The sequence below is a fragment of the Strongylocentrotus purpuratus genome, unplaced genomic scaffold (assembly GCF_000002235.5).
Source record: "Strongylocentrotus purpuratus isolate Spur 01 unplaced genomic scaffold, Spur_5.0 spur5_scaffold_20, whole genome shotgun sequence".
NCBI lineage: Eukaryota > Metazoa > Echinodermata > Echinoidea > Camarodonta > Strongylocentrotidae > Strongylocentrotus > Strongylocentrotus purpuratus.
In genome coordinates this window covers 46,047,900-46,075,196 of record NW_022145606.1, presented here as the reverse complement: position 1 = coordinate 46,075,196, position 27,297 = coordinate 46,047,900, and the positions used below count along the sequence as shown (strand labels likewise).

Here is a 27,297-nt window from a genome sequence, read left to right as displayed (position 1 = left end):
TATTCCTCATTACAACTGGGCCATAACCACCCACGGATGGATTGAGTTTATTTTATTTATATTTTATACACGGTAAAAGCCCGAAGCCATGAAAGATGGGTTTTAAGGTAATTCAAAGTTTTGGGAAATTTTGGAAATTGGGTGGAAAGTGAATCTTTACAATTTGATATATTTGGATGCCCCTGTGGATGTATTATAAGCACTAAAAAAAAATTAGCCCCCAAAACACTTCTGTTTTCGAGAAAAATTGAATATAAAAATTTACCGGTGCTCCCGGTAAATTTTGATAAATTTCAGATAGCGCCTATGGCCGTACAATGGTAGCTGAGACCATGCAAATCTCAGAATATGTAGTTGTGATATACAATTTCCAAACGAGAATAGCTAATAGGTCGATTTAAGTCAAGGAACATCGTTTCATAGCTAAATTAATATCTTGACCTTGAGAGGGAGCTATACAACATAAAGAGTTTATTATCTATAATTTCAGAACTTTAGACTCGATTTCAACCGCGACAACGATCAATGGATATTGTAGGAACGCATATGCTTCCAATATGTTTATTTAAACCAAATTCATGACCCCATACCAAAACTTTGTAATACCTTTAAATCAATTATATTCAAAAAATATATAACACTTACAAATTTACAACCATAACGTATTGTATAAAGCATAACAAACTGATGTGATATAAACTTGAAGTTTGTCTTGATCAAGTGGATACCGTCACCGGACTGACACAAATTGGTTGGCATTCCGAGCACTAACCGCGGCACCCTTTGAATATACACCAATCAATACATTTGGCACTCTCACCCCAGTTGTTCTAGATTGGTACCTGGCAGGAAGAAATTTATTTTGTAAATTCCGGTGCATCTTGGCAGATATGGCTAAATCTAGTGTAATAGTGTTAAAGCTTATCTGCCATAGTTTACAGGAGGGATTAGTGCGCCCTGCAAGGTCACTGGACAGGTGGTTATCTCATCAACTCAGCTCTCAGTTAACATAAGAAAAAGAGGATCATGGGGGACCAATGGTCACCGATTAGGCATTGTTTGTTGTAAGAGGGCGCAAGTAGCTACAAGTAGTGCAGTGGGCCTTTAATACTTTGTAGTATTCTCTGGGATGCAGCTATACTGGGATCGCTGACCCAACTTCACACAATGACTTCATATTCTAATCAATTTACATCGATAATAATTGTATTATCACTTTGGGAAGATGGGTGAATGTACAGACAGGCAGACATACAAACAACACAGACAGACGGGAAGACGAAGGAATTGGCAGGAGCTCCGAACTCCTTGGTCTTTTGCAGACCACAGAAGTACAAACAAAATGGCTGGTAGACGAGTTTGCGGTTACTGCCTTCCATTATCATTGATCATCAAGACCTTCCAGGGACCCGTTTCACAAAGCCTTTTTTCAGTGACAAATGACAAATATCAGTGACAAATCTGTTGATAACCAATCAGAAGCAAGGATTTCAGTAGCTTATAACAACAACATTCATTTGTCACTGATGACAAGTTTTGTGAAACACCCCCCCCCCCCCCCCGGAGTTTGATTGGTCCGGTGGTTTGTGGTCGAGTCCACCTCGCCGTTTTAACTGGAAACTCATTGTACATTTAGAGAAAGTAGGTTTATTAAGATTCGGAAGTAAATACTTATTCAACCCTCTTGAGATGGTTTACGCAAAGGTAAACACACTCACAATGTTTGAAAAAAGCGAATGTGTTTTTTTGTTTGCTCAGTTTCATCTTCTGTTTTCACACTTTGCATGCTGCATAAACATGTCGATGTTATTTCTTCAGTCAATACATGTAGCACAATGACTTTCTGAGCTTGTGCTTTTTAAAGTGTTTTAGAGTGGGGGTAGGTGTGCGTGTATGTGTGTGTGTGGGGGTAGGGGAGTGCGTGTGTGCTCCCGCGTAGGGAAACATTACAGGAGTACCAGTGCATCAGTCAGATCTGTAACGTCTAAGGACCGAACATTTTGGGCCATCTGGGGATCAACTGAACTCCCTGATCTAAATCAGTTTCGAACCAAACTTCCTCGCACCCAGTTTGTAGGCCGAGATAGAGGTCTGGCCGCTAGACCACTCGACCAACTCACATCGCACTTCTTCAGTCAGGGGCCAGGGCCCTGTTTCACAAAACATGTTATCAAAAACGTTTCTATTTATAGCTGTTATAATACTGGAATCATTGCATTTGATTAACTGTGAGCGATTTTTTTTTAATGAAGTTATTGATGATGATAAGTTTCATGAAACCAATGAGTTACCACATGAAACGGGCCCAGGTTACAAAATGTGCCAAGTATGTATAGGACTAGTTGTAATGTCGGTCATCCCTCTTCAGTCTCTGCCCAACATCTTGACGTTGAGCCAGTCGAGAGGGATTTTCTTGTCATCTCGTGACAAATGCAGTTTATTTTAGTAAGCTCTACCTCAAAGGGCCAAAGTGTACCCAGCTGTTATTGCGAACGAGCCTGCTAGGTCAGAGGTCAAAATCCTTAACGTTCCTCTTTTCTTGTCTATATTTTCGTTTGGAATCCAAACTTCTTTAGCATCCCCGTTCTTGAGAAGGCGGTGCCGAGGAAGGATCTTCGTCGGACACGTGAAAGTATTCCTCATCGTGACATTTACTTTTAAAGCCCCACTGCACTACTTATAGCTACCTGCGCCCTCTATATAGCAAACAATGCTAATCGGTGCATATTGCCCCACCTTCTTCTTATGTTAATTGAGAGCTGATTTGATGAGATAACCACCTGTTAGTTACCTTGCATGGAGGTCTAATCTCCCTAGGCCAAACTAGTGTAGACGGGCTTTAATGTTCATTTCTTGGTTTGCCCTTAGTGTATTCGTATTAGGGAGGAGACAGGAAGAGGGCTGTATTTTAGACATACCGCAGCCTCAACCTGATCCATTTTTTCAATTTGAATTAAAAGAGAATCCCTGATAAAAGAAGAGGAAGGAGCGTAAATGTCATTGAACCAACATCAGAATATTTTTATTTAAATAAACCAAACATCGCTACTAAAACCACCACCGCGACAAACATCATCACCGCCACCATCACCATCGTTATGATCACCATCACTATCACATCATTATCCTTTTCATCAATACATTTGTTTTAATCACGAAAATATTTAAGGGTGTAAGACTTTACACTCCCCCAACATCCTCTACAATATAAAAACGTCATAACACAAAAAATGAAATGAAACACACAAAAGCAAATATTACACACTTCATATGCAAAGGAGCGTGTATTCGAGTTATTGTGAATCAATCCACTGAATCTTGGCTCATGATGTATCTTTGAAAGATTATACCGAATTTACCTCCCCTTAGAACAAATTAATGTGTCACCTCTCCTGATATTCCTCTGTCTCATGGCAAAACAGGACTTCCAAAGGAACTTTTTTAATTTGCTAATGATACAGATCTTCATTTCAAGGTGGATTCTTATGTTGAATTCCGAAAACTGATTTCCGACCTTTCACGATGTTTTCCGATCAATCTAATTCGCCAATTTCCGCACATGATAGTGAGGGTGTGAATATCGTAAAAGCAAGCTGTCGGTACAAATCGCACTTTCTAATTGAAGTGATTACGTAATTATTCCATGTGGGTGATGAGACGTACATGTATGAAGTATATTGCGCCAATGACTGAAATAATGAAATAATAGGGAATTACAAAGAATACTTTACGAATAATCTCTTGTATTGCCTATGTGCAAGAATGCCTGTAATATAAAGTAATGAAGTGATTTCGTATTCAAAATAGGAATAAAAGTACTTTACCATCAACAATTTGCACCAAATTCTTGTTCCATAAGTTTAGTTACAAGAACGAAATACAAAAGCCTTAAACTAATGTACAATGATCAGTATATTCCATTTAATTTGTCTGACATAGTGTTAGTGGTTGAGATATAATTTGAATTATGATAATCATGAGTAATTATAACATTGAAGATCGTCGGAAATCATATGATTATAGTTCTTCCAACTCGAAATGAAATGTTTCTTTTAACTCCGTAAAACATAGTACACTTGTCGAGTTATTTCTCTATCGAGTTCTCAATCGGCACATCATTATTAGGATTAATTTCCCGCTGGAAATCGCTCGTGAAATAGGTTTCACAACAGATTTCCTAAATCACAGTTAGAATAGAAAAATCCAAAAGTTAGAAAAATTAGATCTCAATGATGTACCCTGGTCAATATTATATTAAGGCCAAGACCTGTTTTGACAATTTCCACTTGTTCGTGACAGACGTTTCTGTGTACCAATAGGTTGAACAGGAAATGGAAGGTGCAAACTTTGCAAATCACCGACTTGTCTGGAACGGACGCTTAAAAGTCCTCTAAAATATCATAAAAATGTAGACTGTTGCCAAAGATATCTCATAACACCGAAATGGTGATTGATATGTATTTCACGAAAACACATGGCTTGATATTGTTAATCGATGCTATGGTTACGAGTCAGTGGGTCAGGGGCGTTGATCCGGGGGGGGGGGGGGGATATTACCCCAATAATTGTTGAAAATATCTATCCTATATATTATGGAGTGTTCAGGGTATCCCCAAACATGCGAACAAACAAACAAAACAAACTAACAAAAACAATTCCTGGTTTGTGGATCAGCAATAACGTCGGGTAAAAATCTGAAGATGTCCCTCTTTATTTTAAATTGTTTTGGATATTTCAATGACAGATATTTACTCAAAAGCCATCCTGGCAAACATGGTTGTACAAATTGCCAAATACCACCAGTAAAGCTCTTTATAAAACCAACGCAAATTTACTTGACGTAGTGTTATTAATATACCGCCATGCATTATAACCTCTTGGCTCCCATTCGATAAGTGGTAATAATTGTGGTTATAAGATTATTTTCTTCGTCTTCTATTTCTTTCTTTTAACTTTTTCCTTATAGACTACGTAATAACCACGAATCATTATTGCGGTATTCATGTTCTCAGTAGTTTCCCAATGATGTTTAAATGGTGCACAAAGACGGGTCCCACTCCGAGACAGTTCATATATACTTTAGTTCTTATCCATGCAGGCAACCGCATACCGCTACCCAAGTATATAAACAGTCATAGGCCTGTTTTCATCAGCTTGAGTTTGCCAAATAACCCGCTAATTTAACTATCATCAGTCTGCGGTTGCAATTAGCGAGATATTTGGTTGAGAAATCCTGGTCTTGTTTCCAAAATATCCCGTTATTTGGGAAATATCAGGCTCACTTGCGCCCGTCCGAGCTATCTATCTTGTGATGGGCGCATCGGTCTTGTGAGGACGCAATTTCGAGCTTCGGGATAATATCACGAGTCTGAAAATAGCGGGTTATTTGGCTAACTCGAGCTGATGGGGACAGGCCTCATGTGAAGTGTTATGTTTGCCAGTTTGAATATGGTTGGATGGTTAATGTTTTCATGCTATTCAAATATATATACTACGAGCTGAGTGTGAAGATCCAATCCAGAACTGTCTAGCCCACGTTGTGGTGTGTAGCCAGATTTTTCAGTTATGGGCGGTGGAACAAGGGGGAGGGGGGTTGCTGATCATTGCAAATTAACATAATTTTAGAACTAGTCTGTTAGTACGACTGTTGACGTATCTGATGAAGAATGGTGACAGTGATGTTTGTCAATAGAGCACGTCTTTTGGTCATGGCAGCTAGACGTGTGTGTGTGTGGGGGGGGGGGGGGTTAGAGAGGGGGTGGGGTGCTCATGGTTTAAACTTTAAAGTATTGGTATAGTGACATGGCAAGCAGAGCAAGATTTAGAGTTAGAAGTAACTGACGAAGAATTGGTAACAGTGGCAATGCAGAATTAATGAGTGGGTGGACGAATTAGGCCACAATATTATGGTTGTAAATATTTTCGTAAGCAGCTTAAAACAACATTGTTACCATTCTGAGTTCTCAATATTCATTTATTTTGATCTACCTCTTTACAAGTGCTGTATATTTACCTATTAATCATCTTCATCATAATTTTGCCATTTTCTATCTTTTTACCCCCAAAGTGTTATTCCCGAAATTACTTTTCTCCTCAATCAATTTTCTCATTTCGTGTCATCTTCTGACACTACTCTTTCGTATTATCTATTGAGGTTATTGTCCCTTCAATGCCTCCCTCGTACATTACGGCAAGGCTTGACAAGGTTTGTGAATATTTTCACGACACGACACACTGTTTATCACGAACGCTAACATATACTCGTCTATCTCCGATACAATGGGAAACAAGTGCTTACTTCAAACCTCTTTACGTGACACTTGTACCTAAAGCCGCCTGAAGATAGCCAAAGAATCTATTTTACTCCCTGAACAAACATTTGCACTTGTGGGTTATATGCGTCCTTTCACATTCATCGAATTTCTATTGTGATAACTCCACCTGCACAATGGCTACTTGTGAAACGAGGTTACGCTCTCAAATTCTGATGTACGAATAGAAGAGGCATGCAGGCATGAAAGTGATTCATTATTCTTTACAATTCTTTTGTGCTAATATACCTTTATTATGTTATAATACACCCTACATTAATAATGGTTGTACACCGTAGATTTATGTGGTTGTATGGTATGGGTTATGTAGTAGTAATGTGAATACATGTATGTGAAATATCATCTTATAATACGCTTTGATACACAAGAAACAGATAAGCATACCCTGGGTCACCCCACGTTTCTGTATCAAGGAGGAATGGAATTGACAAAATATGTCCAGACGTAACTGAATCTAATATATTATAGCCCAGCAGGGGCGCGTGCAAATGTATTTACTTTTACTCAGAATTACATCTTCCTTCGTTCACGGATGACTCTGTAGATTATGTAGGTATTCAAATATTTCTTTTCCCTCCTAAATCTAATCATGCAACCATGCTAGGAATGTAACACATTCGTATTTGTAGTACTATTAAGTAAGTAGTTTATTTGATTTGTTTGTATTCAGTTACGACAGCAGACCTTTTGTAAGTGTAAATATTCATGTTCGCCTGAATATGAGACTAGTGCCGACATGCGCCCCCCTGTGTTCATTATGTACCAGTGTTTGTTATTGTGTCATGTGTAAAATTGAACATTATATTGCTATTGAATTACTTGCACCTGTGATGATGTGGCGTACGGTACTGCGAGTAGGTGGTCCGAACAAATTAAAGGAGCAGTGTTCACATCAGACACACAGGCCCGAATTCACAAAGGAGGTTTGTCGACAAACCTAGGTTTATGTGCGTCATTTGACGCGTTTTGACGCGTTTCAGACCAAGGTTTGTCTCAACCTTGGTAACCTTGGTCTGCACTCTGCAACACACCGAAACGCGTCATATGACGCACATAAACCCACGTTTGTCGACAAACCGTCTTTGTGAATTCGGGCCAAAGTCTATAGATGAGGATTACATTTTGTATATAGGTCATATGCATATAAAGTGAGAAGTCACTGCCATTATTTTGCTCATTTTATTGGGTCTGTACCATGCAGGGTTAAGTACTGGTTGAAGAGAAGGATGAGTTATTGTAAAAGTGACAAAATAATTTGTAAGCTTTCTCATTCGCTGGTATGTGTAGTCCCATATACTCATTTCGGTGGGCAGTGCATGGAGCGAAATAATATGATGTCGTAATGTTTGCACACTTCAATAAATATGTACTACAAGGGCATTGAAATTGCCTTAGTTCCTCTTTTTTCTGAAAGAATTTACGATCTGGTTCAAACATGCTCATTTACTTTCGCTATCATATAATTATCAGAACTAAACGTTATCTTTGGATTCATCAAAATGTCGAGGAATTGACTCAAATTCGCAGAAAGTTACAGGCACTACACACAGAAGTGTGCTCATGGGAATACATGCACATATAGGCCAAACTTTTTAGCTATTACTGGTCATGATTATTTTAAACATGTTGTAAGGTTGTTTGAAGAGCAAACCTTATCAGGGGACATTCTTTTTTCTGTTATTATTCCAAACTTACACAAAATGAATGAGAGAGCTCACAATTAAAAAATATATCTTAACTGCAACACAGCATACTCTTTTAATAGTTCACCACCACCTTTAAAGCTTTTAGGTCAGATATTTATTGGTATACCAGGCCAAAGGGTAGCCGTGTTAACTTCTTGTCGATGTTTTAGTCATCAGGAGGTGTCTAGCGGAGGTTATAGGGGTGTCGTTTTGTTCCCTACTTTCACACAGGTGGTATCCGGATAGGGAAAAATCACTTGGAGTAGTCATGGGTTCCGATACATAACGTGTGTTGCAAATAATTTCTCGCACGATTTTAGTTTTGTTTTGGGAAAATTTAGAAGTCGTGATCCCCTATGTGTACACATGAGGGGGGTTCCATATCAGTTTTAATTCAATTTTTATTTCACCTATTATATACACTGTCATTGCAACAACAACAAACCAGACATTTTAGCCTGTGGCTGTTTTTTTTTCAGAATGTCTAAACTAGACAGAATATAGGCCTACACTGTATACATATAAAACTACAAACATTCATAAATACACTTGACAAAAACATTCAGCTATAGGAAAACCTACGATACTTCTTTCATTTTTGGATATATTGAAGTTCGCTCGGACACTCTTTTGAGCCAGAATTGCGTTTAAATTTACTGTATAGACCTACTCAACTGTACAAAATTAACATCCTTTTGCCTCTGTGCGAACACAATTTGAAATCACATCGGTGTCCTTGCATACACGTAAAGCGAGGTATGAGACTCTAGTTGAATAATGGGTCTTTACTTTCTCTTTCCGCTTTCTGTGAAATCTTCCTCCAAATTTATAAATATTTTGTTCAGCTTTGTCATAATCAAAGACACCGCATCCCCTTTGTTTATGATGATAGGTCATAAAACGTAATCGTTTGTCATGGTTACTAACCACTTTGACCTTCTGAAAGTCAAGACGAGAATTTTCTGTTTTGATGGATCTATGTTTTGCATCAATACCGTGCTCGCCGGTCAATGCATTCGTTATATATTCGAAACGGCGTGGATAGACCTGATACTATTCCACACCGTGGTAACAAACAGTACAAGATATCTCTTGTGGAAAGAGGCCCAAAGTTCCAACCAAGTAATGTCGCAGGTGCACCCAAAATTTAAAGGATGACGTAAACGGAATAGAAAGAGAGAAATATGATGAACATAATAATATTAATGCCATTCCTTGCGAAGGATGCTCCAACCCAGAACCTAACCACTATTTTTCATATCTAGTAAAAACAGCCCCCCTCCCCCATGACTACCGCCCCTCCCCCTCCTTATCCACGCACACACTTTCTATTTCAGTATCACTTTATGACCATTGTGGAACTCAAATATGCTTGAAATGTATATTCGTAACAAGTGTTGGGTAACATTAATACCAAAATAGGAGTGACGAGTGAACGGAGGTGAGTTTGTTGGAGTCTGCTCTATTATTATTCAATTTGTCTATCCGTCTGCTGTTTAGCAGACCGATAGACAAATTGAATAAAAAAAGAACATGTGTGTGTGCGCGCGCGTGTGTGTTAGCTTATGTGGGGGTGGAAGGGAGGGGGGGGGGGGGGGGGACATACACATGGGACAAGTAAGAAAAGTTTCATTAGAAAATTCCGTCTCAACTTACCGTACCTTAAATCCTTCTATTTCACGAAGAGATTTTTGTAATTCCTTTTAGAGATCTTTTCCAAGTCACGTCCTGTCATCCGAACAAAACGGAATTTTACAATTTAGGGTTTGGAGAAGCATATGTGCATGATGTAGCTATCATCTGTAAAAAGCCAGAAGGCATTATCCCCTCGTACATGTTTGTAGTAGCTTCTTGAACTGTATAAACATACAGCAGAGAGATAGAGAAAGGGGCTCATTTTTTAGTACATTTTAATATCGGGTAATGTTGAAAAAACCGGAAACGGGGAAAGTTTATTCCAGAAATTATCGGTCTCTCCCACTGACGATTATAAAAACTTTCCTCTGCAGAAGGACACATTAACAAGATAAACTAGATGACCTGAATGATCTGCATTTGCCATTCATTTTCATTTCAAATCGCTTTCTTCCTACATCTTATGTATAAGATTCATCATTGGAATCCCCATTGCCTCTGTGGCTTGACAACATTGGGTGGGACTCACACAAGACGACAAAAGCTTTGGCGCGCTAAAATTATTGGTCCTCATTTTGTCCTCGTCAGGAGAACGAATAAGTCGTCTTTGATCAGCCCATATCTGGGCCCCGTCTTGTGAAGACAAATCTTCCAATCAATCGCAAGTTTGCAGTCCCCTATCTCTTATGTACATAATTGCGATTGATATCAACTCTTTATAAGGTGAGGCCCTGGGATATAATAATGCCCTTGAGCTCAATTCTTGAAAGTCTTTGCGATCGTTGTCTCAAAACTTTAGCTGGTAAAAATATAATTGAATGTGCTCTAGTAGGCTTGTACATGTTAGCCAACAAACAAAAAACTTGCGAAAACAAAATGTCAAAGACATAATAGTGTTTTTTGAAACTTTAAAGTTTGGAGCAGCTTCGTTAGCTATCTGAGAAGGGGGGGGGGGTAGTTATAACAAGTGTTTTCCTTCAGACCTTCACATTATTAGGTTAGCAGCCCCCACCCCCTTTTTCCAAATGTTTAACTGTAATACACCGGCGATGGTGGGGGGGGGGGCATTAAAGGGCCATGCCCATAACATTGCATGCGAATAATGCTACCTATAAACATTTTGATATTGCCATATACACGTGATAAATGGCTGCAAACATTTTGTCTGACTTCATTTCATCGCCCCCATCAAACAGGTCTTGAGCATCCATAAAAAGGACTTGGTCGTAATTTATGGTCACATAACATCCACAGGCTTCGTTTCCTATAAAATAGAGCATCGCTAACCGCTATGCCACTATAGGTTATGCAGTGAGAATTGTGATTTCTTTTATTTCTTATTTTTGTATTCAACGGCAGACGACAATTTGAGCCCAAAAAAGAAAGAAAAATAAACTTAGGTTGAATATCAAGCTTTATATCTGTGTCGTTGCCACGTCAATTCTCTGGTCAATTGGTTCACCACAACAAAATACAAGAAACCCAAAATCCAAATTGTATCAAAATTCGATGAATAACTGGGGCACTGAATTGCTCTGCTGTAAATGAAGGCTAAATCACTCTAAGCATAAGTGCCATTACATTTTAAAATTTCAGTGTTTTGGAAGATCTAATATTAAAAAAATGATGGAAACTCTCAATACAATCAATAAGTAGTTTCATAATCTCGATAGGCAATATGTTTCAGTCCACTTTTAAAGAGAAGGTTGAGTTCTGGAGAGAGGTGAAAGATAATTTGTGACCGTTTTCATTGTTATTATGCAAGTGTAGAAGAACATAGCTTCCTTTTTTTCCTCATTATTATCATCCAAGCAGCTATAGAAATAGACTACGCTATGCCCGAGATAAACGGGGTGAAAAGTGTGGGCTAGTTAACCCTTGACCTTGGGTCACATGGCTACAGGGGACTGATGGGAGGGATTTCAAGTACAGCCCAAGAGAAGTTGTCAGATTGGTGTAAATCACCCATTACCTTACCCGACGAGTCGGCCAGACGATCGGCTTAAAGGTCGTCTCCAGTTTTGGTGATGGAGAAGACTCGTCATCAACAAAACTAAGAATTTTTGAACTTTATGAGCTTTCCGATAGCAGTTTCCCTTTTACTCTGTATATGCCACACAAATTATCTCCCTGTGCTGCTTTCTATATATCAAGGGATAGATAATATGCCAAAGGTTTCAAGTTTAATAACTGTTTCCCGTGCAAAAAAAAAGATTATCTACATCAATGCTAGTTTAAGGAGTTTTCATGGAGCTAATCAAGACTGAAAAGGTGTTATTTTACAAAGCAGTTGTGCTGCACAAAGCAATCCTTCCGTCAGTAATGATTGGTGCCTATTGTCTTGTGCAAATATGCACATGTTGCAAACGATGGACCGTGCTGAGAAGGGAAGAAGGCATACGAAGAGCTAATTGTATGCCTGTGTGGAGAAAAAGTATAGTAGCAACGTCACATGAAAAGATTGGTGTTCTTTAAAACGCCATTTTTAATTTAAATACACACTAAGAAATAAAGGTACAGTTCTGCCACAATAGGAACATTTTTCTGATGCCACATCCCATGTCGTCCTACGTGCCAATTTGTTGACTTGTTTGTATTTTTAAACAAAATTTAGTCAGTTTGTTTTAATTTGTATGATTCACACACTGCACAATATTGTTTCTGTTTTATATTCATGATCAAAATTCTGGACAGAAATATAGCTGTTTGAACGCAGCCTTAAAGGTACTATGTCCCTTTTGCAGCCAACCTCAAATGCTGTAGAACTTCGCAGGAATTATGAATATGGTCATTTATGTCCTATCTGTGAAATTTAAACGTTAGCAGTGTCCTCATATTCAAATTATGCAAGGAAACCTGTTTACTTGCTAGACTTCACTGTCAAACACTATTGAGTGACTGACTGGCTTTTTTTCTTCTTTGGTAATAACATACATGAAAAGAGTTGGAAAGGGTACATGAGCATTTGTCTACATCAATAACCCACTTCTTGTGATGGCCAAGATTAAACTGATTGAATCTTTGTGCAGCATAAAACGTATGAACATTCGGTAAAATTGTCTGAAAATCAAGACTATTACTTTTGGGCTCTATAGCCCTAAAGTCGATTTGACAACTAATAGTCATTATTTTCCCACTTGAAGACATTTTCAAGCCCCACCTGTTTTTAGGGAAGTTCTAAATTAGTATTATCTTTCAAATGCAGTTGGAATTTAACTTTTTCATTTTGTTGGCCTGCAAATGGGACATAGTACCTTTAAGTCCCCTTTCACAAAACTTGTCATCAGTGATAAATGGAAGTTTTTGATATCAACTAGTGAAATACTTGCTTCTGATTGGTTATCAGTAGATTTGTCACTGATTTTGTAATTTCTCATTGAAAAAAAGGGTTTTGTGAAACGGGTCCCTCGACTCAACGTTGACTTGAACAGGTGAAATGGTCAAAGCATGAATCGCAACTCCCTGACCAAACACTATTCGTGAACGCACAAAGGCGCCGCTACCATGGCCTTGGCGCCTTCGTGGTACCAAACCACGTGATCATAATATTATGCGCGCGCTGCGTTTGTAACGCCATTTCTAACGTGCGTGTATGAATGTGTTTATTTGTTGGTTAACTGCGATGCTTATAAAAAAGTAAATCTTCGTTTGCAGTATTGGACTTAGGCATACGCGAGCGCGCATGTGTGTGCATTGTGTTCATAGCAGTTTAGGAGGAAAAGGGATAAATTCAAAGTTTATAATCATTGGACTTGGCAGGCGCGCGCTTGTGTTCAGCAAAAGGGAAGAAGTATTAAAGAAGTCATGAGTTTAATTCTGCACTGGAGGCGCTTGAGGCATTCAGGTGCGGGATATAGTTTTTTGAACTTGAACCAGTTGCATCTGAGAGAAGAGTCCCTTTAACATGGCATGTTAGAGGAACTCCAATCTGCACGAACATTCAGCGAAATCGTCGCGAGACCACATTCCTCCCATAGTACATGCGCCTACGCATCCCCTATGGTTTGACGACAGGGAATTCAACCGGCGCGCAACCTTTATTCAGTCGCCCAACTCCGGGAGACTCTACTCCCATGCAATAGGTGTAGGGGTAGTGCGTCTTCTCCGTAAATTGTCATTTTAGTCCTAAGTAATTTGGTCGAATTGTCTCACGTTCTTCAGGTCAATATAATGTCGTCGTCAATATTTTGCCCAATAACCATTTTGTCAAATTATCGTGTTCAATCATCATTAATTTGTCCGATGGCCAAGTTAAAACCAATCGAAGCATTCCGCCCAAGGACCCTTACATCCGTACCATTCACATTCTGTTCAACATGGACATGCATGCCTCTGGTTAAAATACCATTTGGTATCGAACCCAGTTAATGTCATTCGGTCTAATAACAATTTCGGCGAAAACCGTTTCGTCTACTTTACTATAATAGCTATGGGCTGGAGCGGGTTTAGTTGCTAGCTATTCTACGAGCTGAAGTTTGGTTTTGGCTATAGACAGGTGGGGGGGGGGGGGGCGTTGCATGCTTTTGTTCTATGATCACGATAAAAAGGGGCGGGTTTCGTTGCGTGCTACGGTGCCCCTTTCGTGTGACTCGTCTTAGATTGAAATTGAAAGTTGATGGAGATGGGTGGGTTGGTTTATTGATAGGGAGGCAGTTTCTGAATTGTGTCTACTGACATTGTAAACAGCACGACTATAGGAAGATGATCTACTTTGAAATGTCTTCAAGTCGATTGATGGGCGGAAGACAGGATGTTATGTCAGTATAGGAAATCGGGAGCATCTCTTTCGAACCTGAGCTGTCTAAAGATATTAATTCGTTTTAAACATGTCTGTCTATAGTATCACGTGTCTTATCCAGTATTTTAGTTTCTTATCATCTCCTTATTAATTCCTATTTCATGCTGTATCAAAAGAAAATGCTTTATTAGAGAAAGTAAAGACAGGTGAACTAAACAAAGGGGCAATAATCGCCTGTCATTTTTGTTCCAAACTGATGTATGGTTGTTTCTTTGGCACTCTTAAATCGTATTTATTTTGACATGTTTATTCAACGTGTGCATGGCATGTTCAAAATGGGTCAGACAAACCACCTTTATGTAAATACTCGTTGATGACAATTTAAACATCTCTTTTTTTTCTTCTCCCGTTTCTTTCTCCCGACGTGAACATGTGAAATTTGTTTCATCATGCACGTGCAAGCAGGCTACATGTTTTGCATACCTGTGAACATTGCCATGGTTACAAGTTCAATTTTAGTTTATTTGTCTCGAGAAACCAGTGGACATGCGAAAAAGTTCCCACACACATCACACTTTTGAAGTAGACATTTTCTCACATCACATCAGCCGCTTCAGTATGACGTTGTACAAATCTGATTTAATTTACGTTGGAACGTAATGTTTTTCACAAATATATCTGCACAATTGACGTTAAAATTAAAAATGGTCAACGATGTTCTCATATTTATGACAATATATTTTGTTATTAAATATATTTGTGGCTTCCACCCAGTAAATAAGATCGATTGATCGATCTGTATCAATAAGGAAGCATTACATTTATAAAATATATTTTGTGTTCTAAAAATGTATATGCTGAAACGGTATACGGTGACAAATCAGGGCCCCGTTGCAAAAAAAAACTTACCATTGATGGTAACTTTGCCATCAATGGTAACTACCATGGAAACCTTGATTTTGATTGGCTGTTGAGCCCTGTGAAGTTGTCTTTGATGGCAAAGTTACCATCAATGATAAGTTTTATGCAACAGGGCCGAGGTTCATATTGTCCTGTCTTTCACCGTGAATTTTGGAACACGTTTGTAATTTTCCCGGAGATTGAACAGGTGTGCTTATCTATACCAGATTTGTGGCAACTGTTGTTCTGTTTTGCAGATGTAATCGAGTCACGTACTTTATTGGTAGACGTGGAAATCTTCAGAAGTTTAAAGATAAAGTTGAGTGCTCGATCATTATGCATGCTGTTCTGATTGTGAAAGAACAAGGAAGGAGCAATGAAGAAAGTTTGATTATTTAGTACATAATTAGTAATATACTGTTAACAACTATTAATTGTTTCATATTTCCCTTACCACGGTTTCTAATGTTGAAGTACTCGGAAAAAAAATGGTACCGATTTATGTTTCTTGATAATGAGATATCTTTAAGCCTACATCTTAAAGTACAGTATTCAGCAAAGGACCTAATTCAACCAGTCCATTTGCCATGCTTGATGTTTCTTGCATTAAAACGTTTTAGCTATACTAGTTTAATTCAAAACGTTTTGATTGTTTATAACATAGATGAATGTGTGTCACATCAAGATTTGAATGAAGAGAGAGTTGCATGAAATTCTTTTCATCGCAACCTTAGGTACGTTAGGAATTCTCCCCCGCATCGCCCGTTGATATCATTATCATAACTCGTTTGACATGGACTGAGATTAAAAGGGACTAATGTATTACATTCACTTGCACTTTCCTTTTCTCAGATCTACCAACCCCCCCCCCCCCCAATTTCTGTATGTCTGTTTGTCTGTATCTGCCCCTGTCTCCCCTCTCTCTCTTTCTTCCTTCATCCCCTTAAAGTTATTATGTCCCATGTGCAGGTTTAAAAAATGAAAAGGTTAAATTCCAACGCATTTGAAAGACAATACGTATTTGGAACTTCCCTCAAAACGAGAGGGTTTGAAAATGGCTTTTTGTGGGAAAACAACGACCATTAGTTGTCGAATCGACAACAATGATTGCAATCACCTAAGTAATAGTCTGATTTTCAGACCCTTGTACTGAATGGTCGTACGTTTTTTCACCTCTCCCCAGAACTCAACCTTCTCTTTAATTCTTCAAGTAACAATACCAGTGATATATACTCATCAAATGATCTTCTTTGTCTCTTTGTACAGCTATGCAGGAAGCCTATATGATGCACTTTACGCAATGTCATGATGACAGCCTAGAAGATACGCTACTAAGAAAATTCTGCAACTCCGATTTCGGTAACTATAATACATCCGTCATGTTCTTATTTCATACTTGTTCGTACAAGAATAAGTCTTTTATTTGCTATGTGCATGAAAAATAATCGCACTGATCGTCCCAATGTTTTCTTCTTTGTTTTAAGCCAAATTGGGTTAATAATACAACTAAAAGTTTTCCCCTAATCACGTTCAGTCACAATGAGTGACATTTGATTGGGTGATTAGGATTAAAGAGAATATACTCTTTAAAATGTTCAGGAGTCACATTTAGGATGCCTTCGTTTGGATCGGAATTCACATTTAGAATTTATCGTTAAATACCAATACTTCGGAGTTGACTTTACTATAGCCTGGGTGGATTTATGTCTCAAGATTTTGGAATCCATTCTCAAAAGAATAATTCAAACCTCTACCTTAGATTTCATTTCACTATAATTTTGGAGTTGGCTTGACTAAAATCGGTACTATGTCCCATTCGCAGGCCCCCAAAACACGAAAATGTAAAATGGAAAAATGGGAAAAAAGATGTCAGTCAGTCCGTCAGTCACTCATTAATGTATGACAGTGAAGTCTAGAAGGTAGCCAGGCTTCCTTGCATAATTTGAATACTAGGACACTGCTAATGTTTAAATTTCACAGATGGGACATACATGACATATTCATAATTCCTGCAAAGTTCTAAGAGTTTGATGTTAGCTGCAACAGGGACATAGTACCTTTAAGAGAGCAATGGGTTTGGAAAGTAGACTAAATGTCATCACGCCCTCAACCCAAACTAGTTCTTTTTGTCGGCATAGCTGACATTTTGTTTTACCAACTCGAACCCACTGCTTATTATCACAATAAACACAATCCACGCTCAGGCATTTCACAATCACAACAAAATCATTGCCATGGAGATTTAAGGCCCCATTTAGAGGGGATTTATTCGTAAAAACAGCCAATTATCGGCAAAAATAACTGACCCATTTTCCGTCTATGTGTGCTTAGCTAACCTCAAAATGACATTGGCAAAGATCGATGGGCTTTGTCTGGGAAAAGTGCCGACCGGAAAATGCATCTTACTTTTACTCCTAACAAATAATTCAGTTTAAAGGTATGGTAGTGTGGATGTCAGAAAAAGGAAATAACTGTTCATCATGAACGGTTCATTATTTCATTATGACGTATTTATTACAAATGAAAGTAGAAGTATCCGAGAGAAGTATGGATACATTCGTTTTAAAAATCTCCGAATCGGCCAACCTGAAAATACGTCTGGTTTTTAAAATCCATCTCACCTTTACTCCCGACAAATAAATCATTTTAAAGGTATGGTAGTGTGAATGCCATAAGATGAATTTTTTTTTTGGTTGAATTATTGATGTTTTTCCTTCTCAACTTGATATCGGTGTTCAGATGCTATTTCCCCCTCCCATCAGCTAAAAAAATAACATTCTCACCAAGGAAAAAATTATTCCAATTGTATGGGAAAAAGTGTATTATCTTAACCCTATATAGTCCGGAGGGGGGCTATAGAACCCCCCCCCCCCCCTCGACATTTTTCGCGATAATTTTTTAACGCAAGAAAATCTTGCACTGACATTTTGTGACTTTTTTCTTTCAAGTCTTGCGCATCTTTTGAATTTTTTTTTCTCGAAAATCGGACCTATCATTACAAAGTCATGTGTCCTTTTTTCTTTGCATGTCAGCCCGAAAATCGCTCATTTTTCGTGATTTGTGTACAAAACCTATGGAAATCTCATTTTTCAAATAAAGAGATAAAACATTGGTTATTTGGTCTTGTTTATAGTTTAGGTGTTTATTTTGGGGTCAAAATAGTTAAATTATAGTTGGAAATGAAATAAAACAACAAAAACTATAAAATACATAAGTTAAAAAAACAGTGAAATACATAAGAAATTATCAAAACAATAGATAACATAAGGAATAACCCTGGTTATGTTGATCTCGGGTTAAGTTGTGTTGTATTATTATTTCACATAGTCTAACAGATATATGTAGTGAAAAAGAATGCTTAAATATGAATAATGTCTGATTTATGGGCAAAAATGTGAATTTTATGACCTTATTTACATAAATTACCATAAATATGCAAATGATTTTTTTCAAAAAATTAAAAATGAAATTACCTTAGTATTCTATACACTTCACTTGACATGATTTTTCATTTAATTACTTTTGTAAACATTGTATTCATTGTATTTGTTATTGTTCGAAATTTTGTACTTTGACTTTGAATTTGTATATTTTTGAACGCAGAAATAAAAGCAATCAAACAAACAAACAAACAAACATGTATGCAAATTTTTGCGGCGATCGATTGTTTCACGGCCGAGATCATAGTGGGGGGGGGGGGCCTTAAGAACCCCCCCCCCGGGCTATGCAGTTTCAAAATAGCCCGGGCTAAATAGGGTTAAACCGCTTTCATTTATTTTTATATTTAAATCAAGTTACATTGTATTATGTTTTCCAGTGTCCAAGACAACACCGACAAAGGTCGTATAATGTCAAGCAAAATGTCGGGTCATGGTTCTGTTGATCCCGTTATGCTAACCCTCCTTTTCTCTGTTCTCTTTAATCCTGTCCAGTTTTGAAAGTGAAAATCAAGACGATTCGTGAATCCAAAGACGGCAAGAAGTACATTGGGGACCCCAACCCTGAGAAGCTGGAAGTCCTGAAGCAAGGTTCATTGAAGACCAAAGATCTTCAAAGACTCACTTTCTATGTACGAGAGGGCGCTAACTGCCAATGTGACATGCTAGAACGCAGTGGAAATTACCTCCTCGTCATGGGCCACAGGGACAGCAAAAAGAACCGGAAGCTATTCATGACCTTTGTCCACAGCTGGGAGAAGACACGTGACTTCCGGCGCGCGATCAAGGGGTTCGAGAACCCGGACATGTGCGAGAACTTGGAGACGGCGACGGAAGGGAGACGCGAGGAAATCGCCCCGCAGGACGCAGAGCCGCATGAGATGACACCGGCCGATGAGGTTCTGTTGGCGAGTCAGACCAACACACCGGTTAACGATGGCGTATATACAACCCACCAGGTCATGGCCGACGAGACGCCCTCTCCGAAGACCAACACAAGACGGGAAAGGAAACGAGGAAAGCGCACTCGCGATCGCCCACGGAAAAACCGCGAGCGGGAAAACAGGGAGATGCCTGTCAGGAGAGCTAGATCTAAATGGGATTAAAGATCAAAGATCGCACCTTGAACTTTGTGGAATCTGTAAGGTCCGTCCTTACACGATCTAGCGCCCCCTTCCTTCACAAAATAGAGTGGAACGCGGATGAAGAAATGAGAAGAGTAGGATCTAAATCCATTTTCTGTGCATGGGCACTTTGTATTCAGTCCCATTAACTGATATCGATGTCTTTTCGACCCGTAATGTAATCTCAATTCAAATAAATGAGTGTCCTTTTATGTTGTTGAAAGACAAATTACCCCCAAAATTACAACCTAATGATAAACTGTGATTAAACGTTATTTAAGGAGAGCTACCGTTTTGTTTCTACACTGTAGCTAATTTTGAGCTTAGTAAAAAAAGAATAGCGAGGACAACAGAATGTAGGCCTATGTTAGGTAATGTGTGTGAAAAACAAAACGACAACAAAACTTGTTTCATGTGTGCTATGCGCTAGAGGTGATTACACATAATAAAGCCATCTTACATATACATGATTTGTATAAGCCTTTGTAATTCTTGTGTTATGTCATGTCATAATTATAAGGTAGCTCGTAGATATAATCTGCGCATGGGCAGATAAAGGTCATTTGTACCATAGTTGTAAAACCCATGGAGACGGATACGGGATATGTGTTCATGAAAAGTATGTAACCATTATTCATTTATTCACTAACGGCACATTCTCTGACAAACGGGAGGAAACGTTGTTTTAACGAGGAATAAATGGTATTCACGAAGCACCTCCATTACTTTGGCAGTGAGTATTCTAAAATGCACAAATGGGACATCTCCATTTATAAAAGATCTGTGAATATTTGGGACTCATAATAGCCTAGGCTAACTACGAACTGGTCTATCAAAAGAACGCTAACAACAGCAGAATATATCAGTATTTAATTACCACCATTCATCAGTTACATATCAATTTAGTCATCATCTTTGTCAGAAACGCGGGTTAGTTCTTTCATTCTATCAGTGGACAAATTACTGGTTACGGCAAGCCTACTTCAGATCTATGTCGTAGCTGGCGCTGTTGATGTTGCAGTTTAACGATCATCAACATCATTAATATGTGTTATTACTTGTGTACTGGCATAATAATAATATTACGGAGTCCATTTATAATGCTTTCAAGTCGATTAATTGCGTATCCTGATCAGATTATTTGGATTTGAATATTCCTCCTATGTTAATTATATATTCTTGAATGTATAACTGCGGTTCAGAAATCCTGTACACACTGCATGTACTTGATTGATAGGTTCTTGAATTTACCCCGAGTATTTTTGTAATAAAGTTTTGATACGATGTAATTAGCAAAACAGTTATTCTCCTTATATGGACTTGTAGATTATGTGCATAACAAAAAGAAGCAAATAGTTTGTTTAAAAAATATTAGAAATTTCACATACAGTCCAATATGAAAGATGAAGTTGAGTTCTGGGCATGCGATTGGATTGGAAATGGTTGGAAAAGATTGATTATGTATCGCACAAGAAGTTGTGTATATTTAGAGGCTTTGAAATCATTAACATTGAGAAATTAACTCTCTCTTGCTCAGAGTCCATGCACTGCACACAAAAATATGTGTATGGAACTACACAAACATGAGCCATGAAAATTTGGTCCAGGAATTTCTTGTCATTACGAATATGATGGTTTTTGAAGAGCAATATCTATTAGGAGATATTTTTTTTCCTTATTAACATAAAAAAATTGTAAAAGCTCACAAATTACTTTTCAAAATTCACAGGAGGCAACGTTAAATTAGAGTTAATGGCGCTCTCGTTGACATTTCGTCTAAGTGCATTGTATTCAACAGTTTACAAACCATTCATTACTAGAAGTGGCAAAATTGTGTATGTATCTTTATGCTTTTATCATGTAAATATAAATAAAAACGCCGCCGAGATTTCATGTTAAAAATTATTATGCAAAGTGTTCAGTTAAAACTGCACAATGTGGTTGTACGTTATGTATTTGTTTTATATATTGTGAATACGGTATAATTGTTTTGAAAGCACTGTGACTCCCTGCAGAAAATGACAAAAATATTCTGACGTAACCGTTTGACTTTCTGGCAACGCCCGTTCACGTGATGCGTAATTTCGAAATTGCGTCATAATACATGTAGAATGATGATAATAATCATAATAAATCTGTGTTTATTTAGCCCTTAATTTGGAATACCGTCTCTAAGAGCCTTATTATTACCCCGGTCGTCGGGATTCATTCACGCACTCAGTGTGCACCATCTCCACTCCCTGGGGATTATTCCTAAAATTGCGGTTGTCAAATTGTGTAAATAATATCCACATAACTTACAAGGTTTTCAATGTACAGTCTGACAACTCTTTGTAAAATATACACAGGGAATAGAAGGAGTCAACAGTCCTTCTTGAATTCTTATTTCTTCTGCTTCTTATTTGGGATTTTCAATACATTTCTAGCTGCGACGTTGTGTGTTTCTTGTAGGATAGATGTAAATAGTTACACTTATTATACCAAATAAAAACAATCAGAAACTGACAATCGGGCTTGTTATTGATACAGTATATACAGTGATGGGTGTAAACTTGAGAAAATATTGATGATGATTATGGTGGTGGTGGTGGTATTGATGATGATGATGAGGATGAGGATGATGACGAAGGTTAATGGTACTGATAGTGCTAATTATGACGGTGATCGTGATGATGATAATGATTGTGATGATGGTGATCACGTTGATGATGATAATGTTGATGATTATGGTGATGATGATAATGATGATGATGATGGTAATTATAGTGATGATCATGATGGTGGTGATGATAATGTTGATGATGGTGATGATGATGACGATGATGGTAATGATAGTGATGATGATGATGGTGGTGATGATAATGTTGATGATGGTGATGATGATGATGGTAATGATGGTGATGATGATGATGGTGATGATGATAATGTTGATGATAGTGATGATGATGATGATGGTAATGATAGTGATGATGATGATGGTGGTGATGATAATGTTGATGATGGTGATGATGATGATGATGATGATGGTAATGATGGTGATGATGATGATGGTGGTGATGATAATGTTGATGATGGTGATGATGATGATGATGGTGGTGATGATGGTGATGATGATGATGGTGGTGATGATAATGTTGATGATGGTGATGATGATGATGGTGGTAATGATGGTGATGATGATGATGGTGGTGATGATAATGTTGAGGATGATGGTGGTGATGATAATGTTGAGGATGATGGTGGTGATGATAATGTTGAGGATGATGGTGGTGATGATAATGTTGAGGATGATGGTGATGATGATAATGTTGTGTGATCTTAATGTGGCGTAACCGGGCTCTGTCGGGATAGCGTTCTGCCTTGCAGTCTCTCAAAACCTGGTTCACGCTCTCGACAATCATTCATCAACTTTATCTCTCATTGGGCTCTCACAAAAGTATATCGTGAAAGAAAAACATGGACTAGCTCTCATTCACTTACTCCCGCAATCACTGAATGTCTGACAGGACTAAAGAAACAACACTTGCACAGTATCTGCAGTACAGGTCTATGGTACAAGTAACTTTACTCGTTCCTGGCAACGGACATGTCGCAACGACAGGTCAACGCCGACTCCTGACATATCACGATGTCCACATATTAACTATAACGCCCTCTACGTCTTACTAAATTACTGGGCTATTTATGCTACACTATGATCATCATCATCATCTTTTAACATCATCTTCATCACTATCATCATTCTCTTCTTTTTCTTTACGTGCCATATCATGAGACATTGGCGACCATGGAATGCCACAACTCTCTGTCTCATATTCTATAAAGTAATCCATACTCCCGAGATCGATTCCACTTTCAAAAATCCTCCTTCTATATATATACCCCTACTCCAAACCACTCTTTCGAATAACATGAACCAAGAAGCTCAGCTGTCGACCTCATCACTATCATCATCTTTGTGACAGCATCATCAGTATTATCACCACCATCATAAACATCACCACGACCACCATCATCACCAACATCATGATCATTGCAGTATTAGCTTTTTAACTTTTTTGTTTGTTATGCATTGTATTGCTTTTGATCAATTATTATTAGTAGTATTATGAATTTTAAAGGCCCACTGCACTACTTGTAGCTACTTGCGCCCACTATATAACAACCCATGCCTAATCGGTGACCGTTGGTCCCCCGTGATCCTCTTTTTCTTATGTTAACTGAGAGCTGAGTTGATGAGATAACCACCTGTCCAGTAACCTTGCAGGGTAGTCTAATCCCTCCTGTAAACTATGGCAGATACGCTTTAATAGATTTTTAAAATGTAAATAATATATAGTGATAGATTTTAAATAGCTACGCATGAATAATATTAAATGTTACCAATACTATTTAAATGAATGATTGTAACAAATGAAATATAATGTTATGTAATGAAGCTCATGTATATGTAAACATGCACAATTCAGCATTTTGGCTGCGAGGCATTGTTTTTTTAATAAAACCATTATTGAATTGACTTGAAATTCATGACCATTATCATGATCATCATAATCAGCACTTTCATCACCATTATTATTATTATTGTTATCACAATTATCATCACCATCACCTAGACCATCATCTATATTTCTCAGATTCACACCCATCACTGTAATAACATGACCCGTACTGAACCTAGGACAAGCCCAAATGATCGTCAGTTTCTGATCATCACCATGCACCACCAACACTATCTTCACCATCGTCATCGCCACCAACATCATCATTAACGTGATCACCATCATTACAATCATTATCATCACCATCGTCATCGCCACCAACATCATCACCATTACCATCACCATCATCATCAACGTGATCACCATCATTACAATCATTATCATCACCATTGTCATCGCCACCAACATCATTACCATCGTCATCGCCACCAACATCACCATCACCATAATCATCAACGTGATCACCATCATTACAATCATTATCATCACCATCGTCATCGCCACCAACATCATCATCACCATCGTCACCAACATCATTACCATCATCACCATTGTCATCGCCACCAACATCATTACCATCGTCATCGCCACCAACATCACCATTACCATCACCATAATCATCAACGTGATCACCATCATTACAATCATTATCATCACCATCGTCATCGCCCCCAACATCATTACCATCATCATCACCATCGTCATCGCCACCAACATCATTACCATCATCACCATCGTCATCACCATAATCATCAACGTGATCACCATCATCACAATCATTATCATCACCATCGTCATCGCCCCCAACATCATTACCATCATCATCACCATCGTCATCGCCACCAACATCATTACCATCATCATCACCATCGTCATCGCCACCATCATCATCGTCATCGCCACCAACATCATCATTATCATCACCACCATAATCAACGTGGTCACCTTCATCACAATCATTATCATTACCATCATCATAACGATCACCGTCATGATTAGTACTATCATTACCATTAACCTTCGTCATCATCCTCATCATCAATACCACCACCACCACCACTATAATCATCATCTATATTTTCTCAAGCTTACACCCATCCCTTATATACTGTATCAAGGACAAGCCCGAACGATTGTCAGTTTCTGATTATTTTTATTTGGTATAATAAGTGTAACTATTTACATCTATCCTACAAGAAACACGCAACGTCGCAGCTAGAAATGTTTTGAAAATCCCAAATAATAATAAGAAGAAGAAGAAGAAATAAGAATTCAAGAAGGTTAATGATTCCTTCGATTCCCTGTGTATATTTTACAACGAGTTATGTCAGCCTGTACATTAAAAACCTGGTAAGTTATGTGGATATTATTTACACAATTTGACAACCGCAATTTTTAGGAATGCTCCACAGGGAGTGGAAATGGTGCACACTGTGCGTGAATGAATCTGATGACCAGGGTAATAATAAAGCGCTTAGAACCGGTATTCCATATTGTGAGGGCCAAACAAACACAGATTTATTATTATCATCATCATTCTAAATGACTGTATTATGACGTATCGTGTGGAACGGGCGTTGTCAGAAAGTCAAACGGTATATGAAATATACAAGTGTGTAAACGATGTACGTTTAAAGTGACAAAAAAGGGGAACAAAACTCCAAGACTAAAAAAAAAAAAAGTACATATTAATGATCAAAATGTATTGATACAGGTACATATATCTTTGTTTAAATGACAAAATTTCTTTACAATTAAAGATACAGGTACATATATTTTTTATAATAACAAATTTCTTTACAATAAAAATGGTTGGTAGAAAACAATGGCAATTTCCTAAAGTTTCCAATTTATTATTTGGGAAATTTAGACAGTGACCTTTATTAAAGGGAGATGGTCATCAGTTTCCATGTGCAGTAGGTCATAGTTCGCAGACACCGGACTTGGTGTAGAGATTATGGGTCTCACACACAGCAAACCCGTAGTCCCATCAAGAAATATGGAGTTACGTCTTTGTGTCACTAAACCCTCGATATGATACTATTCATGTACAGATTTATTAATATCTTTCTTTATTTACTTCTTCATTTTATTTACTGCCCCATCTGATTTAGGCTTGTCTTCACACACTGCATTCACATTCTTCACTTCCTAGGGAGCATTCCGGTCAGACCCAAAACCATGATAAGCTATAAATTCATGTTTTTTGCTAAAAAATATATATTTAGTGCATGTCCAAATAAACCAGATTTTATCCTGAGATTGCCAAAAGCGATTGGGCAGCTTAATTAAATTTCTAGATAAACAGATAACAATGAAATATATAATCCCTGAGTTACATACATGTATACCGGTATTCAAATGAATCTGAGTATGTTTAAAAGAGTAAAAATGTAAAAGAATGGTACCACAAAATGATACAAACACCTACACACTGTAGTTTGCATGAAAACATGTGTTTCTAACTTCCTAATAATATCTAAGAATTTATAAAAATTGGCAAAACTTGAGGTTACTTTGGCGACGAGCGAATACAATCTTGCAAGTAAGAGGATACCATAACTCATTTCTAATCTAAAGAAGACCCTGATATAATTTTTAATTAAGTAAATAATGAAATAAAGATATGTTATGACTCACAGCTTTCATATTTATCAAATAATAATAATACTGTGACATGATTTGTATTAAGTTTATGCTTGAAATAAGTAAAATATCTAGAAAATGCCGACACAAAACAAATTGTCCTCAATCTCATGGGTCTGGAAATACAGACTGTTCGATCTTTGGTGACTTTTCTATAGTAGACCGATGTACATACTTCTACAAATAATATTTATCATATTTACCAGGCATTACAACTTTATAAGAAATTATGCTTTTATATTAACGCCAAAAAGAACTGGGGGAGGGGGGGGGGCGTTTCACAAAGCCTTTTTTCAAT

General features: G+C 37.8%; 1 protein-coding gene across 2 annotated transcripts in view; it reads left to right on the top strand.

The window, feature by feature from the left end:
- LOC575604 (secreted frizzled-related protein 5) overlaps positions 1 to 22,359 on the top strand; it is a 35,248-nt gene extending 12,889 nt beyond the window's left edge. For both annotated transcript variants that reach the window (XM_775994.5, XM_011667133.2), the window contains exons 2-3: positions 16,557 to 16,649; positions 19,223 to 22,359. In XM_775994.5, coding sequence (XP_781087.2) covers positions 16,557 to 16,649; positions 19,223 to 19,833 — 704 coding nt within the window. In that variant the 3' untranslated portion in view covers positions 19,834 to 22,359. The remainder of the gene's footprint in view (positions 1 to 16,556; positions 16,650 to 19,222) is intronic.
- The last annotated feature ends 4,938 nt before the right edge of the window (positions 22,360 to 27,297 follow it).